The sequence below is a fragment of the Stegodyphus dumicola genome, chromosome 4, assembly GCF_044657685.1.
Source record: "Stegodyphus dumicola isolate Sdum_Otavi_A_Nest chromosome 4, ASM4465768v1".
NCBI lineage: Eukaryota > Metazoa > Arthropoda > Arachnida > Araneae > Eresidae > Stegodyphus > Stegodyphus dumicola.
This window is the reverse complement of record NC_140771.1, coordinates 142,779,431-142,797,460: the sequence shown is the minus strand read 5'-3', so window position 1 is coordinate 142,797,460 and position 18,030 is coordinate 142,779,431. Positions and strand designations below refer to the sequence as shown.

The 18,030-nt window shown below is 32.2% G+C and overlaps 1 protein-coding gene across 1 annotated transcript in view; it reads left to right on the top strand.

The window, feature by feature from the left end:
- The window catches only part of LOC118189649 (uncharacterized), a 632,173-nt gene extending 615,101 nt beyond the window's left edge, over positions 1–17,072 (top strand). Inside the window, exons 5-7 of the mRNA XM_085815570.1 lie at positions 3,922–4,319; positions 5,822–7,444; positions 9,398–17,072. Of these exons, the coding sequence (XP_085671696.1) occupies positions 3,922–4,319; positions 5,822–7,444; positions 9,398–9,864 (2,488 nt within the window). The 3' untranslated portion in view covers positions 9,865–17,072. The remainder of the gene's footprint in view (positions 1–3,921; positions 4,320–5,821; positions 7,445–9,397) is intronic.
- Positions 17,073–18,030: the final 958 nt, after the last annotated feature.

The window sequence follows — 18,030 nt, the reverse complement described above, 5'->3', positions numbered from 1 at the left end:
TCGGTTAAGTGTCCCGTCGGCTAAGTGGTTGCCGGCTAAGTGTCACGGACCCATTTTTTAATTTCATATTCACGTTATATAATATATAATAAAACCCGATTCTTTATGTCAATCTGACAACGCTTTAAATTAAAATGATCAACCAATTTTCTGTATTGTACAACGTTTAATCAGCCCCTGTTTTCATTTCCCAGCGATCTATCTCTCTCGAATAATGTTTTTGATGTTTTAATTATGATTGATGTTAACTCTTCAGACAGAACTAAAATGTTTGGACTGTTGAATGATCTCTCTGATATTGTTTTTATTACCCCCATTTTCGAAAATATTGCTTGTAAACATAAACATTGATTGGTTGAGTACGTCTGTCGCGGTTCAAAATCGAAATCTCAATTGATTTTCATTTTTTTCCTTATATATACATATATGTATATTTTTAATGATAATCTCTTTTTTTTAATGTTTGTAATATTTTTTGTAATCTCAATTGGTTACAAGGTTACGATAATTTTTCCACTAGTTTAGAAGGAAAAACATTAAAACTAAAATGTATTACAGCAGTTCTTTTTTTTGACTTTTTCTTTTCACGAAACAAGAAAGCACGTATTTTTTTTTGGGAGGGGGGGGATACAGCAAGGTGCAGCTACACTTACATGCTACATACATTTTTTCTCTTCTCTTCTCTTAATCATATTAACCAAGAGGATGATATCAGTACCAACGTTAGGTATAATAACTACAGTAACAACAGACAATAACTAAAGTTGGCAACGCGTGCCTTAAAAACTCATTCAACTCATAATACCTTAAAAGAAACATCAAAACAGTTCACAGACTGCAAATCATAAAATTAAAGCTTATAACATCTTATGGATGTATTATAAAACTCTCAAAATCCAGAATTTTAAATATATAAAAATAACATCTTTCCTGTGTTCCAAGATAAAAGCTTTAAAATTTAAGATTCCATTTTAAATTTCTTTGCAATTTGTTGCCATCAACAGCTTCAAAACAAAGAATAATTAAAATAAATACTTTCCAATGTTACGATATACGATATTTTCCAATGTTTTGAGGAGCTGAATTAATATTTTATAGATTAAGAGTTTGTATAAAATTTGTGACTAAAAATGCTAGAAAAGCAAAAAACTTAAATAAAAGTTTTGGAGGTTGTACAAGTCTTAGCAGTAACAATATTTACAGGTGAAGATATCTGGAGCAAATCATTTGGATATTTTCATCAATTTGCATCTAAAGTATAAATTATGTAGCGAATGTTTTCGGGCGTGCTGACCTCTACACCCTCCCTAACGAAGGAATATTAAGAAGGCGGGAGAAATACATATATTCCGCCTTATTTTTTAAGGACGACTGGGAACCAGGGGACCCAATCGTCAAATCCTGGTGGTGGAGAATCATCATCCACCACCTTTTTTAGTTCGGGCGCCACTGTAAAGACATTAGTTTTTTGGGGGGGAGCAGGAGTCTTGAAAAATGAGCTATCAATCGATCAGCTGTCATATTGAAATCATGCAGTTTCTAATTTACCTCGTCGCTGCTTCTCCTCCAGGTCATAACTCGTTAGGATATGTGATAATGGCATCACCTACAAACAACCGGAAGCGTTCTCTTGATGTGGCAATTAGTTAGAATTCCATACAGCTATTATCCATGTTATTACATTAATTTTCTATTATTTCGAAAAGGATGATGAATAAAGGAGCATCAGATTTAAACAAATAGCCTGCTGGCACAAGTGCAAATTTCTCTTACAGAGAATTTTAGTTTCAATTTACCTTGCAATTCTTTCGCTAGAAGGAAAATCTTTATTTATTGTTCTTAATATAAGCTGATCTCACATTCGCACCGATTATTCCTGTTACATGCTTACTTATTAACTGCAAGCGGTATTAGACAAATTTAAGCTAATTGTGTTATTAAAACTGATTGCGAACGATTTGGCTTTAGAAAGCTTGTTCTACCATTGCAAAGTTATCCTTTGTATGCCAAAGCGTAACATGCACTTGCATCATTTATCATTAATGATAAATTGAATTAATATAAGAGTAATTTTGAACTACATAAACTAATTTTACGCTACACAATTTGACTATATTATTCGACTTTCTAACATTGTATGTTTATATTTAACTAATAGAAATGCCATTCTATTCAGCTAATATTATTATTATTCTCGCAGCAATCTTTTTGTGTTAGCCACAACGCGTATTTTAGTCAATTTTCATCAAATTATATTTTATTACACTAATATGGCATAGAATATATTTGTAAATTTTCCAAGTATTTAAATTCATTTGATTGCCTTGTTTTTTATGTATTATTGTAAAATTGTGTATTATTTCTTTAGTTATCTGTTTATTTCTTATTTTTATTACACTTATATGGCATAGAATATAGTTGTAAATTTTCCAAGTATTTAAATTCATTTGATTACTCTGATTTTTAAGTATTATTATAAAACTGTGTGTTGTTTATTTAGTTAGCTGTTTATTTTCTTGCTTTTAAGGAGATAATGTTAGAGTTTATTTTAATTTAGTTAAATTTGTGTCCTCATATTTTGTACACAATTGTTTAGTGCTTCCACAGAATTATAGATCTTTCAATTTTGTATAAATCAGCAAGCATTAAATTGTTAAAATGGCTCAAACTGAATTGGGTTTATGGCAACATCGTTCCTAATGGTTTTTAATGCAGTCAAACTTTACTCATGATTCGTGATTTTAGATGTGAAACATAGTTCAAAGCTAAGCACAAATCAACTTAATATTGATTCTAATTTTACAAAACATTCTATGCATTCCTAGGAAGATAGCCAAGGGATTGTTTTTCTTCCATGGCAAAAAATATTATACTGTCCCATGTTTCATTTAACCTGGCTAAACGAAATGAAATTATCATATAAAAAAACACTAATCATTTTGCATCTATCGAGCAAAACAGACGTCAAACGAAAACACATTATGAAATATAGCTCTTAAATATTTTCGCGGAAATTTAAAGTTTAAATTTATGTCGGCTTTTCTCAAATTTTCTGTTTTACATTTTAATTCTTGCGGAAGTTAAATCATTCTTTGTCAGTGCTGTTTAGCAAATATTGGTCAAGTAAGTTAGCATTCAAATTTCACATTAAGGAGCATGAATATATCAGAGGAGGAAAACAAACTTTCTACAGCTAATCATTGTTAGTTCCTTTATCATTTGCATACTTTTAATTCCCTACAAGTCTTTCTTTATTTGGAGAATTAGATTTTCTTATAGCCTTCCACATTCACCAAAATCTATCAGTTTTCGTTAACAATTATACTTCTATCCAGTGTTTTCAAACTAGATAGAAAGTTGTTTTCAAACTGGATAGAATTGTAATTTGTTAATGAAAATTTTATCTCTTAAATGATTGAAATAGAAATAGAAAATAAAAAATTAGAAATAAATAATAGAAAAAGAAGAAAGTAAATTGTATTAGAAATAAATGATTAAATTTTACTAGATATAAATAATATAATTTTTATCAATTAAATGGTTTAATACGAATTTAATTTTCAACTTAATTCAAAATTTGTTGCTCTATGATCTATACTTGGAAGGCTATACCTGTGCTATATCTATCATACAACTGTTGATTTCTTTTTTACAATTTCTTTCATTTATCTTGCCTATTTAAAAAAAGGAAACATATTTCTAACTCCTTTCTGCAAACCATATTTGCTCTTTGAAGAAAACTATCTTTTCCAAAATTCACATTTTTTCTATAAATCCAACACTGAAAATTAATTTTGCTTAGTTTTGAATTTGAGATTTCAGTATTTACGCAAGTATATTATCACTGAGTTTTAGTATTTTCATTATCCGAATCATTTGTAAGAGTTAACTTGAAACAACCCTTCTCTTCTGTCCTTTTAGATCCACTTGCCTGCGTGGCTATATGGAAGTGGAGGAAAATAACCCGGTTGCAAAAAAGAGAAGATCTCGTAGTCGACCAAAAAAGAAAAGCTCACCGAGGGTGAAGGGTCCACCTCTACGAGCGCCATCGGGTTCTTTCTGTGGGCCTCTCATAGGAGAATCTGCGACATTCTACAGCATGGGCGACAGTGTTAAATTGACAGTATTCGTACCTCCACAAGGTGCAGCTGGACAACCTGTGGTACCTCGCCTGTATCTCACGTACCGATTTTTGCGAAAGGATAGTATTGAACAGTCTTCCCATATCAGTAGAGGAGTAGTCGCTGCTTCGAAGTGTGGTTCGGTGCTCACGAATTGTCATTTTCGACACTGCATCATAAGGTCGCCGAATTTCCCAGGTATGTTCTCATGTTTACGAGTGAACTAAAAATAATTTTTCAATCATTGGTATTTAGGACTAAATCTTTAGAAATGAGTTATGAACAATATGATATATTACTTTTCGAAGTCAATTTTTTTCATAAAATTTTTAATAGTGAGAGTTATGTGATTTCTGGCTAACATAATATTTCTATCTCCAGGATTGGCATTTTAATCGATAATTATATCTATTTCAGTATGTTGATTAAAATTATCTATTTTAAGTTGTTCATTGGGACATTATTTCTTGTACTTTTATTGGCTGAAAAATCTTAGTGAAGAAAATAATGAATATTTCCTAAAAGTTACAGTGTGGTATATGATTATTTAAAAAATATTGTAAATATTGCATGAAAGCGGAACTTTAATGTTAAAATATATGTAATTTGAATTTAATTATTTTATACTCCTGTTTTTAGCATTTCTTTATTTTAAGTAGATCTGTGAAAACGTTTAATCATGGCATGAAAGAATTATTATCAATAACCTATGCCATTGTGCATGCTTTGATAATTATTTAAAATATTGCTGGCAATATATAGTATTTACTCGGGTATTTTACCCTTTATTTAACAAACTTTTAGTACAAAAATCGGGATGAAAAATTAGGCAAATAACTTTCCGAAGGACATGTTTACAGTAAGAACATAAAGCAAATGAAAAGAAATCGCGGATAAACTGCTGGTAACTATCACAATATTATTTATTAAAAAATACCTACTTTTAATAAGAATGCATAGTAATATTAATACGACCAGTAACTATTAAGATACTTTCATTTCTATTTCCTGTATCTTGAATCTCGTCCCATCTAACTGTTTTGCCTGCTCCTGTTCCCTAGATCTGAAATTATTTAATTCGAGGAACTGCTATCTGTGTTCCCTGTTGGAGCTTGCAGTACGTAAGAATCATCACCGTTTTCATAGTCTTCATAATAGTTCAGTCCGTCTTCCCGCATGCTAGGATCTTTAAAATCATCAAGGACAACCCGTTTCTTGAAGCATCTCATTACATTTCCTTAATAAATCAAAGCCCATGCATCCAGAATACACGAGCAAATCTATTAGTACTTCAGAAAAATGTTCAGGACCCTGTACTAAAAGGTACTGTGCAAGTTAAATGAATAAAATACGGTATTTAATGACATAAAATTAATGTACTTGGAATGTTCAGATTAAAAATAGTTGATTCCTTAATTTTGCCATTTTTTTAAGGTAGACATTTTATCTGATGTATATCCTACTTTTTCAGTGCAAAAATTTCAATTTTTGATTTTAAAATATTAATAACGTTTTGAATAACCTCTATAAAATTCAATATCACTGATACTTTAAATTTTCCCTTTAAAACCATATAGTACCATTTGCTTATATGGCTTATTTTATTAACTCCAAATTGTCTATCAAGGACTACTTTATAAACTGCAATTTTTCTATTGACATTTATAAAGTCCAATTACCTTCTTATTCTCTTTCCTTAGGTTTCTATTTACGCAACATATCCTGTAGATACTGGGTACGTCAAGACTCAGCACCCCCCGGCAAAGTAGCACAAATTGAAGTACATCAAGAGAACGAATTCAAGATCAATGTACCCCGAGGCCACACCAATAATGACCGCTATAAGCCCGGCACTCTTACATCGGAGTGCGCTGGAGACGTCATCAAAATCTTCGATGGTAGAACTTCAGAAGCTCCTCTCTTGGCAGAATTTTGTGGAGCTGGACCACTACCAGTGATCCGATCCAGTGGACCGAATATGATGATCCAGCTGGTCAGTGTTCCTTCCCAGCCGCTTGCCAATTCTCATTTTGAGCTCGCCGTCCGAATTCATTTCGCCCGAAACAAAGGCCTTCGAGTTGCTTCCGAAGGTTGCTCTGTAACGGTCGATGGAGGCAGACATCCGGTAGGGATACTCAGCCTGCCGGACCATTCCGTCCCATCAGGTACGATTTGCACTTATCGAGTAATAGGGCGGAAACCGACAGATAGAGTTTGGCTGTACTTTGCTTCTTATCACGTGCCTGATCTCCATCCATGGTCGGATGATGAACATTGTGACGTTGGAAAATTAGAAATCCAACACTCTATGCCAAAAATCCGACATCATCATCATCAACACAATTACTATCACTATCATCGTACTACAGCTGCATCTTTGTCAGAGCAACAAAACAGCGCTTCTTCACTTCTAGTAGAAACTTACTGCGAAAAGCGATCCCCTAGACAATGCGGTCATGCATCAGATTTTCCTGATTTAGTTCCATCTAGGCCTTGTTCAGTGCCTGAAGAGAGCTACTTGAGTCCAGGACCTGAAATTGTGCTCAAGATGTCGTTCTTGTCGTCTACAACTATTAAAAACAATGGTGCTCCCCATTTTACAGCACGATATGAAGTTGTAGAAACTTCATCTTTCATGCAAGATGTTTCTTCCGAGCTTTGTTTTTCCGTTATCAATAGCAGGGAACACCCTTCAGGTACACTCGAATCACCAAGAAACATATTCTTATATGGTAGAGGGGGCTCTAAACATTTGTTATGCAGATATGAACTTCGAGGTACCAAACAGCAAAGAGTACGAATCATAGTGAATGAGATTTATTTCCCTTCCACTGTTCTTTGTAACACAGTGTTTGATGCAGTAACTCAGCGTCACGAATGTAAAATTTTCCAACTTTCAAAATTCGCAGCGATCAATGTTACAGAAATATGGCAAGATATGAAAATTTTCGTTGGCTGCGCATGTGATTCTAGTGCTAGCTTCATTCTGGAGACTGTAGGGCACCAAGCAGATGTTGAATTCCTTGTTAGAAACATGGGACCCAAAGATGATTTTAGGACTTTTAGATTTACGCTGAGCTATGAATTCGTGCCTGCTTCAAGTGTATGTGAGAATGCGCATTCTAGTGGTTCCCACGTCATGAGTGGCTCTCGTGGACAACTAGGGTTCAGCTTACATGGAAACCTTCCCTTACAATGCAGATGGCTGCTAGCAGCATTCCCTTCTAGAGCATTATACATCACAATCAAAGGCCGAAAATTTGATAAGGAATGCAAGAACAAAATTCTGTTTTACAGTGTTTATAACAAGGAGCCTTATGCAGGTCTGTATTTTACATTTATTAAGTAACTAATTTTACATTTTTGGTTTATTTCTCTCTTATGAATTCGGATGCAAGTTTACTTAACATAAATCTCACTAATAAGATCAATAAGAAACTTATTGAATAAAAACACTTTTCATCTTTTCATCTTAAAACTCTTTTAAAGGACTTTTTAGAATGATTTTAATTTATCTCAAATTATTTATAAGGGAAACTTCTAGAAGAGAGCTTCTAAATTTTATAGTAAAATAAATGAGGTCTTAATATTTTAAATTTCATAATGAAAGAAATTAGTTAAAAATTTCGACAGTGCAATATACTCTTTTCAATACATTGCAGAAATTGTTCAACATCATTTTGAGTTCAACGTGACCTAGCAGTAGTGCTCAACGTGAACTAGCATTAATTATAAAAGTTCTGAATCAATGAGTACGGACAATAAAGTATCAAATGGTTTCATTTGGTTGGAGTAATGTCAACCATTAGGTACACTACAATTTTTGAAGAAATATTCTCTAAGCGTCTTGGTTATACTACCAAGCTTAAAAGCTCTGCTTACTATGGCTCTCTCTAAAATGTGAAATTTTGCTAAAGTCTTTATGCATCAAGTTTTGTTCAGATTTTAACATATAATACACATCTGATTTTGCTTGCCAGCAAAATTTACTTGTAACATACTAATTAAAAATTTTACATTTCTTTTAATCTTTATTTCAATTTTTTTAAGGATATTTATGATTAAAATCAGTATGTGTTTACTTACAAAAACATTTTACCTCTTCTGTTTAAACTATTTTATGTTTGAGGACGTACTTTAAACTAACAGAATTTCTTAATAAAGTTTCTTAATAAAAAGCAATGGAGTTTTCTTCTACTATTGATGACATGAGACTGCTGACTCAATAGAAAGGAATATTTTAATAGAAGTAATTTCTAAGGAACAATGCATTCTAAAATACATTTCCTAAACCAGGTGATGTACTCTTTCATTTCATGTAAATTACATTAACGTATTAACAATAGGTATAAATTATGCTTATTTGAATTTCGGTCAATCATTTAAATATTCCTGTATACTGTAATTCATCTATGTTAAGACTCAAGTAAATTCTTAAGAAAGTGAAAAGAAGATAGGATTCTCCTTCTCAGAACTGTTGTTAAGCAAAATTCATAATTTTCTACATTGTTATTTCTTAAATAGTATCTTAAAATATCTAAAATTTCAAGGGAAGCCTTAATTTCGAGTAAAAAACGGGAATTTGTAAATTTTATTATTTAAGAATAATTTCATTCTTAGATGCTTGTATTATAAGATTCAACTCATTTTCAACGATGTTTATATCGGAAAATTATGCGTCATAGTTTCGAAGAATTGCTGTAATACTAATATATAAACCTAAGAATTTAAAATCTTAAGAATTTAAATCAGAGGATTTAATTTGTCTTGGTTACAGGAACTGTAATAAAAATAATACTTTAGCAACATTAATTTTAAAATGTGACTGCTAGTGTCTAACAATTTTAATTATCTGATAAAAGTTAACAGTATTTAGGGCGGCAATGACAACACATATTACCTTTTCCATAATCAATGGACATATTAAATACTTATGTTAAATCTACAAATGGCAGCATAGACAATTATTTTCAATATTTACTAAACGATTTTGGGCGATTCTTCTTAGTTTAAACTTATTAACGCTTATATTATTGCACAATAACTAATTGTCTTTCGACATTTTATAAACCTATCTTCAGATTAAGCCTGCCGTAATATCATAAAGATTTTCATGTTCCTTATTTAAATCAGTAACATTTTGAAATTAAAAGTAATCAAATCCTTATCACTGTGGGAAAGACGCAGATATAGAAACGAAAGTATACAATATATAAAAGTAATCATCTTTAGAAATTTAACGGAAAGATGCAATTTTTTTTCTTTTTTTTTTCCAGTCTTTTGTTCCTCGAATGATGAAATTTATGAATCCTTTTTTACTGAATCATGGCATCCGGAAAACCGCCATCCTTTCCATCCTGATCTCACGTTAATGGAGTTCCTAATGGGAGAACCAGGACAACTAGAGATGAAATGGATCGAAGTGACTCGACCTGGCCCAAATCCCTGCAAATTAGAATGCCCAGAACTGGAAGCGTGCATTGGAGAGGACTTAGCCTGCGATGGAATTCATCACTGTCCAGTGACAGCAAACGACGAAGACCCTGAGCGTTGCACTCAGTTCCCATTGACTACTCTTGTCCTGTGTACGGCGACAGCTGTGGCACTTTTGGTTATGACAGCTCTTGGCCTTTTAATCAGACATAAACTCACTAAATCGTCAGACAAGACAGTGATTCCTCCACCAGATATGTACCGAAATGACTACAAGCGTAAACCCACCAATAAATCACCGGTGAGGTAGCATTCTGCAGATAGGTTCTGGATTTCGGAACCACCTCATGAAGAAGATGGACTTTATTTTTCTCAATCTAACGTCAACAAAGCTCACCTAGAGAACATGGATCGAGTTTATTCTGAGACGAAAGTGTGATTTGCAACCCAACGAGGAAAAGAAAATTTTACAAATGTGTTGCTTTAATTACTTTAACTACAGTGTCTAACAAAGCTACGTCGTCAGCTTGCAAACTCCAACTGAAACTCGCAGTTCTTGTTGCAAATGTACCAAATGATTTGTGATATCGACCGAAGGAGTTGCCTTAGACTGTACCCTGAGTGGGCGTTTCTCAGGAAATGGCCGCACTGCAGCAGGCAGTACTGAAAGAAAGCTTTAAAAATGTACTAATGGATTAAAAGGACCAGAGTGCTTTTTTACAAATATTAAATACCAGAATGAGGAATGGTGCTAGGAATTCATCAGACATGCTTGCTATTCAAATGAAATTCCACTTAATTGTACATTTCATCAAGTAATTTGGATTACTATATGGTTTAATTTAAGATTTATCGGCCATGAGAATTTAAAATAAAAGCTGTTTTATGGTTAAATCATCGGCATGAAATAATTGTGACTGGGAAAAAGTTATTTATGTTGTTTTTGCATAGTTTAAATTTTTTAAGTTTAATGCTGATAAGTGTGAATGTCTACATTGATCAAAATTATTTTGCAGTCGCAGGCTTTCTCTTTCTTTCATAGCATAATGATTAATAATCATAATTTCAAACTGGCATTCTGAATGAAGATAACCGTTTTTAGCAAGATTCGTATTTGAATGCAGATGAAAAATATATCAATAGAACGCATAAATGCATTCATTTATATTTATATGTCATAAAAATTTCAGATGTACCTTAAGTATTTTTTTCCTTTTCAGTAATTTAAATTTACTGAGAATTCCTGATCACAGGTTTAGAAACATGCGACACTTTTCACTTTTGATTTTATATATGTAAACCTTCGAATCTCTAAGCTAATTAATACGAATTTATAAGCTGCAGTCGGATTAATACGAATTTATAAGCTGCAGTCGGATTAATATACGAATACTTATGGGCAAGAAATTATGTTGTCAGCATGTATCATTTAAAACATGCGAATATCAATGATTTCTTTTTCAAATATACATTCTGTTGTGCTCCAAGTATTTTTTCTCATATATGCATTGATCACTTTCTTTCTGATATTGTAATGTCCAATTTTCTACTATAAAATCACTGTAAAGAAATAGTCCTTATATCAGACATAATCTTCGAGCTTCCTAAGTTTTTACATGTTTTTCAAAAACATTAAAAGCAGTATAATCTGTCCTGCTTAGATTCTTAATAAAATGGAAGAATGCTTTTAATTTTTTCCAGAAATCTGAAATATAATTTAAAGACTAATATTGAGAATATTCAAGTAACGACTTCTGAAATGAGTTAAGTCTTCTGTAAATTGAATTGAGTCCTTAATTAAACAACTTTGATAGAAAAATTATGCTTCAATTAATCAACACAGTAGCTTTCAACTATAACATATTATACGCCCATTTTCGCTAAAGTAGTTACGCAATTTAACGACCAGAAATTGAAATAAACTCTCTTAAATTATTAACTTATAAATGAAAAAGTGAATTGCAAATAAAAACAAGAATATAACCAGGTATTTTAATCTACCGTTTTAAATAAAACACCCAGTCATTTCTCATACGTTATCAGACTTCCTTGACTTCCATTCATCACTTTTTCATATTAGAAACGTTTTAGATTAAAAGTTAATTTGTGCAGTTTAAATAAAGATCTACTGTGCAATAGATGAGGGCATTAAGCTGAATGGAGCTCATGAGCCAAAACCTTTACTTATTTCTTAACGCACTTACAGGCGTTCCAGAATAACTACCGCACGATAACCAGTACATAATAGAACTAATTCATCTTTTTCTGGGCAAAACATCTTTTCAAATAACTTATCCAAAACTATATAATAATGACTACAGTCTGAAATATTAATTTTTACCCTCAAATTAGTTTAAATAAATTATTATTTATAAAGCACTAGAAATAAAATCTGTCTCATTGTTATGAAACATTTTTTTTAATTCGGAATTATAATGCAAATTTAACATAAAATTTCTTTTATGAGGTACAAAATATTTAGTACAAAATATATAATATTGTTCCTTAATGAAGCAGTATTGATCCATTTTAATATCGTAAAGCTAAATATTAAGTCTCACATTTAAAATAATTATACAATTAAAACTTAAAGGGAAAAAATGCATATATAAGTGAAACATGAAAAAAAATTCTGGAAATTAAATTACCTGAATATATAAATAAGATTATTCGAAGAAGACAAAAGAACTATTTAATCTTATGAGACTTGCGTTGCCGCTATCGTTAAATTACTTAATCAAATCTATTTACCCAAAATGCTTAAACTAAGTTATTCTTTTAATTTCGCAGTATCATGCTAGTTGAACGATGAAATAAATCATTTTTAATTCAATTTACGAATTTAATTACTTTATTTCCGAAATGAAATAATATATGTATATCATATTAATATCGGTTAAGGAGTCCAGTTCTTTTTAATCGTCTAGTTAATAAAATGATATGTACACTTAATTAAGTATAAATGATTTCTTTCGTGTCAAGAATTTTACGAAATGTTTCGCTTAAATACTCGAGGGGAAAGTTTTAATCTTAAACAAAAAGATAAATGCGGGTTTTCGAATAAAAATCACACTAAGTTAATCATGAATTTCTAACAGAAGAACGTAATTTACATTTTAGTGTTATTATATAGCCCTTTTGATATTGAGTCATTTCTGTTACATAAATTATACGTATAAAATTTCTTTAAAACTTCATAAATTAAGCAAACATTTCTAAAACTGAATAAAAATATCACGCTTAAGAATTTTAAAAAATATCACGCTTAAGAATTTAAAAAAATAAAAAAGTTCCAATTTGTGTTTCTGATATGAAAATGTTAAATTAAAAGCATATAGTTGAGCTCCACATAACCAAGTACTTTGTATATATATATATTTTTTCTATTTTTAAGTCACTAAGCAGTTCTTAGGAATTGTCGCATTGTTATCTTAACAATGTAACAGGATTAAACAATGCTTTATTTTGAACTTAAAACAGAAGGTATATATCAGAAATTTTTATTAATCGCATTACGTTACATGCATTAGTTACGTTACAATTATCCACAATGAAATTTCGGCAATTTTATCACTGTTTTCAGTCTTGGGAACAGAGATTTTAGTTAACATTTTAAAATATAAAGTTACATTATATGTAATATGAAAACTAGGCAAGTACTTAATTTCTTACAATTTTGCTGTTTACATCTACAAAAAGTAATTTGAATTAAATTTGTGGTGTTTCTAACATATAAGTTTTATATACTGCTTTAGTTTAATTTGTAAAATGTATTTCCTTATATCATATAGCAAGAAGCCTTTTCTCTTATATATTGTATAAATATTCTGCTTTAACTAAGAAGGCTATTTTCTAATTAAATTCTAAACTTGGAAAGAGAAATGAGAATAAAAAAATTGTTTTGGGATACATAAAAATTAGACTCATTGTGTGTTACGTCATTGTTCCAGAAAATCTTCATATCACACATTACTCTCTGTGTGAAGTTTGTGTATAGAAGTGTAATTTAACCGACGCTCAACAAGGACAGCTAGTGGATCTCACGATGCTTTCAGTATGAAAAAAATAACAGATGCGGTGTGTGGTATTTCGCAATCGCCAACAGCCTCTAGTATTGTCCATTGAGAGTATTGTACGTGCTCGAACCAATAAAACCTGTGATAGAAAAGAAAAATAAAATTTATTCAAATTTAAGAGCTGAAAGAGCTTTTACGAGCAGCAATTACACACTCAACCCTCCCCGGAATGCTTTCCGCAAGTCCGTGTCTGAGAGCTATTGGAAATTTTCTTCCGCTCAGCTTGGAGAAGACATGTTATTTCCTTCACCTATATTGAACTGTTGTTACACTCCTTAATTTCGCGATCCAACTCGTACTACAGATTTTCAATAGCGTTCGAAGCTTTAGGCAGGTCAATCCATTTAGTTAACCACAATTTCATTATACCAATCCATGGTGGACTTCGTAACATGACAGCTGGCGATGTCGTCCTGAAAGTAACATCGGTCCAACCCGTAAAACAGCCACAACATAGGAAGCACACTATCATCCAAAATAGTTCAGTAGGGGTCGGTTACATTAACTGAATAGGGCAGTTGGACTTGTTCAAAGGTTTATCTGCATCATTAGGCCTTGAAAATAAGCAGACGTGCTCTCCTACGGATTGTATTCATCGGAAAAACACTTTAAATCTCCTGGAGTATGTGGGCAAGAGTTTGTCGGTTGGGTGGAGTTCTTTAGAATTTCTCTGGACAGCACCCTTCTGTCCTTATCTCCCAGTTTATCGGGTATGCCGACTCGAAGCACAGTCCGATAATCACCGCTCACGTTTCACTTCTGAGTAATATAGGCCATTGTCGAATTTGGATAATTCAGCTCACTAGATATGTCCTTAAGGATCTTCCATTTTTATGATACCGAACGATTATACCTTTCTCGAAATCAGATAACCCTGCACTTCGCGGCGTATTGCAAGTCACTAATGCTAATTTTGTTTCCTACACGATATTTAATGGTGGAGGGCTTGACATATATCAGGACCGAATATATCGGCATTTACATGGGTGTCCAAATACTTGTTGGTAGGTAGTATATTTGCGGCTATAGATTGGTAACTGGAATGCGTCTCGAGCAGCGTGATATTCCCGTGTCACCAGATACCATGCATTCCACTATGAAGTTTGAAGTTGAACATGTTTTATATTTCATGGCATAGGAATATGATAAAAGAAAGTAATGCTACAAGCAAAACTGACGAACGTGTCACGAGCAGGTAATAACGACACTGAAAAGTGTTTTAAAAACTTCACACTGTATAATAGTTTCCTCCTCTGCCAAAGATTGTTCATAATAAGTCAGTTTGACGTATCTGGGAGATGAAATAATCACAGAAGTTTAAATTTTAGTTATGCATTGTTATGTTGGTTAATTTCATCACCAACAATGCGTTCCCTATTACATCACTTTAGTATTACCTACAACATAATTTTTATAAAGTAGCGGCTTTTCTGACCTGTTGCTTCAATGGGATAGACGCCTCTTGTGCAGTGATTATTAATAAACAACTCCGATCAGTTTGTCCTAGAGGTGAGCCATCTGCTGAGTGTTTCTTTCTTTATTATTTGTATCGATATCTCAAAATAAAGATCACAAGATATTTGTCTGTTCAAGAAACATATTAATTACTTACTGATGATGACTTTTAGATGTTATGATGTTGACTTTTAGATGTCTAATAGGCTCTTGAATTCTAGTCTGCAGCTGCAAATGTCGCGAACTTGCACCCTAGTTTTTACCTTCTGTTCTGAGTCCTGCTTGCAATTGCGAAATGCCACACGTCACACTTTTCTTTAGTTCACGTGTTTGTCCACTCCTGAAAGTTTGGTGTTGACAGTCGTTAGAAAATCTGATAAATTTCCTCAAATGGGAAATGAATTCTGTGATGTGTTTTTGAGCCGAAGACTACGTGCAGCTGAATAAACAAGTGTATGAATGACAGTGCTGGGCTAGAAAAGTGCTAGAAGTTTCCAGAAAACCAACAGATGTCCAGCATGAGAATGATCTCTTTGAATATCTGTGGAGACTGATGACAATCCTTAAACCGTGTGACGAATTTTCCTCTACGATAGAAGGAAATGGTGATGAAGTATGGTGGCTCTTTGAACTGGAAGGAAAACTAAAAGATTTAATCCTAGCATATATCTGACTCTTGCGCGTGTTAAGAGCGTTTATCTCCATTCTCATTTTCATTTCCAAGTTTCGCTGAACTTATTTAAAATGGTTCGCGTAAAATATGTGCATGAATGAGTACTTTAACTTTTGCAAAGAGCTTTTTCACCATATAATTTTAATATTTGAAAACTAAAAAGGTAGAAACATTTTTTTTTTGTTCTCATAGGCATAATTATACCATTAGGATACGCTATGGAGCATTTTAAACTCATGCAATAAATTTTTACCTTCTTTAGCATATATACCAAATATATTATAATATATATGTAAAACCAATGGCTAATTATCGAAGTACATTTTGCGGACTTGTTAGAATACTTCTGTTCATCACATTCGTATAAATTGAATAGACTCATAACTTACAATTTTCAATTCAAGTTACTGTGCAGTGCTTTTTTATTAAGGAAAATGTAAAGTTCATTTTTTATATATAAAAGCTTTCTTAATAAACATCCTCTAAAAATAAATAAAAATTATCGTTTGACTTTAAACATTGTAACTGATAAGAAACATAAAACAGTTATATTTGATTTCTTTATTAGGAAATACTTTTCTAATTTTTTTAAGTATTGATTCCAAGTTCTTTAACACATAAATATTCCTAAAAGAGCTAAGTTAAGCCAAACACTGTAATGAGCTAATGAGCTAAAGGTTCATATTGGTTGTCGTAGAAGAGAAGTGTATATGTAAGGATATGTAATCCATATAAAAAGCTAAATTCTATTGGCCAATATTAACTCCAGCTCATATGGTATCCCAGTTAAGGTCTCTAAGTTTGCATTTTTAATTTGAATTGTCACATTTTTAAACTTAAGTAAATTTCACACTTCTTCGGATAGAAGATAATTTATGGCTTCTTCGTATAGATAACAGACTTTTGGAACATATCAATAGTTTTAAAAACAGAAATTCAGGCCCAAGTGTTATTATCTTAATAACTAGAAAATGGAAGTTTTGATAAGTACAAATAAAGACTACAGACGAAAATGAAGCGAAAACCAACGGCTCATCTCTCATTATTTCGTATTATAAAACTACTTTTATTTTCTAATTTAAAATATTGTTTTCTATTTCGCATTGTTATTTATGCAAAAATTGCTGAAATGTTTGGTAATAAATGTTATTATAAAAGTATCTAAGTGTTGAAAAGGAATATTTCCTAATACAATTTTAATATTCTCTTTCATCCCATACTACAGTCTTTGTTTTATGTGACACTTTCTTCAACTGCAAGATATCTATTTCCATTTGTATATCAAGAAATGTTTTTATCAATAAACTATATCATTCTATATATATGCTTTGTGCTGTGATTTATTTACATTCTAAACTCGCGATATGTTTTGGCCGGAGGAGATATATATGCATCACCACCTGTGAAAATCTGGCTTTGAAAGTAGTTAAATAAGTAGGAGGTGGGATTTTTCGGAAAAACATTCCCATCTATGATACGATCATTGACAGTTAGTGGAATTAAGTAAAATTCTTAAAGTCTACTTATGCTCGAAAACGTTCACCTCTGATATACAGAAAAAAAGGTTACCAATGAAGAGATTATAGAAATTGCGATCACATACACACACACATATATATATATATGCAATATTTTGGCAGGCAAGCACAGGAATTACCAAGCTTGACGATACAACTACATCAGATCAGGGTGTGGTCGTGTAGGAGTGGAAACAGCGGAAATAATGACACAGAAGGTTTCACTTTGTAATAATTCCATATCTTTATTTCAATTCTCACCGCAGACCATTTTTACTTTAGATGAAATTCTCAAATTACATTGTAATGTTGCGCGCTTCCAACCTGCACGCAACAATAGTGGTGACTGCTAATTACTGGAAAGTACACAAAGTCTTGAGAAGGGTTTAAATCCCTTTTTATTCAACTTTAGAAATATTACAGATGCGTGCTCTTGACGCTCACAAACTACGCCGACCCGGCGGTAAAATAAAAATAAGAAACTAAAAATGAATAATAACAAGTGACTACCTACGAGGCTCTCTAAACGTAACTAACCTAACCGCGTTCTAAGATACCGCTGATAATTCAGCAAACTTCTGAATATTACGTTGGAAGATTTAACTATTTGCCGAGGCAAGCACACAGGCCGAAACGCGTGGTTCTTCAATTTCTAACTAGCCACCTCCACGCTGGTGAAGCAAGAAAGCACACTTTCGAACTCGTTTCCCTTCTATTTAACTCAGAATACTTCCGCTGACTATTTTGAATACTTT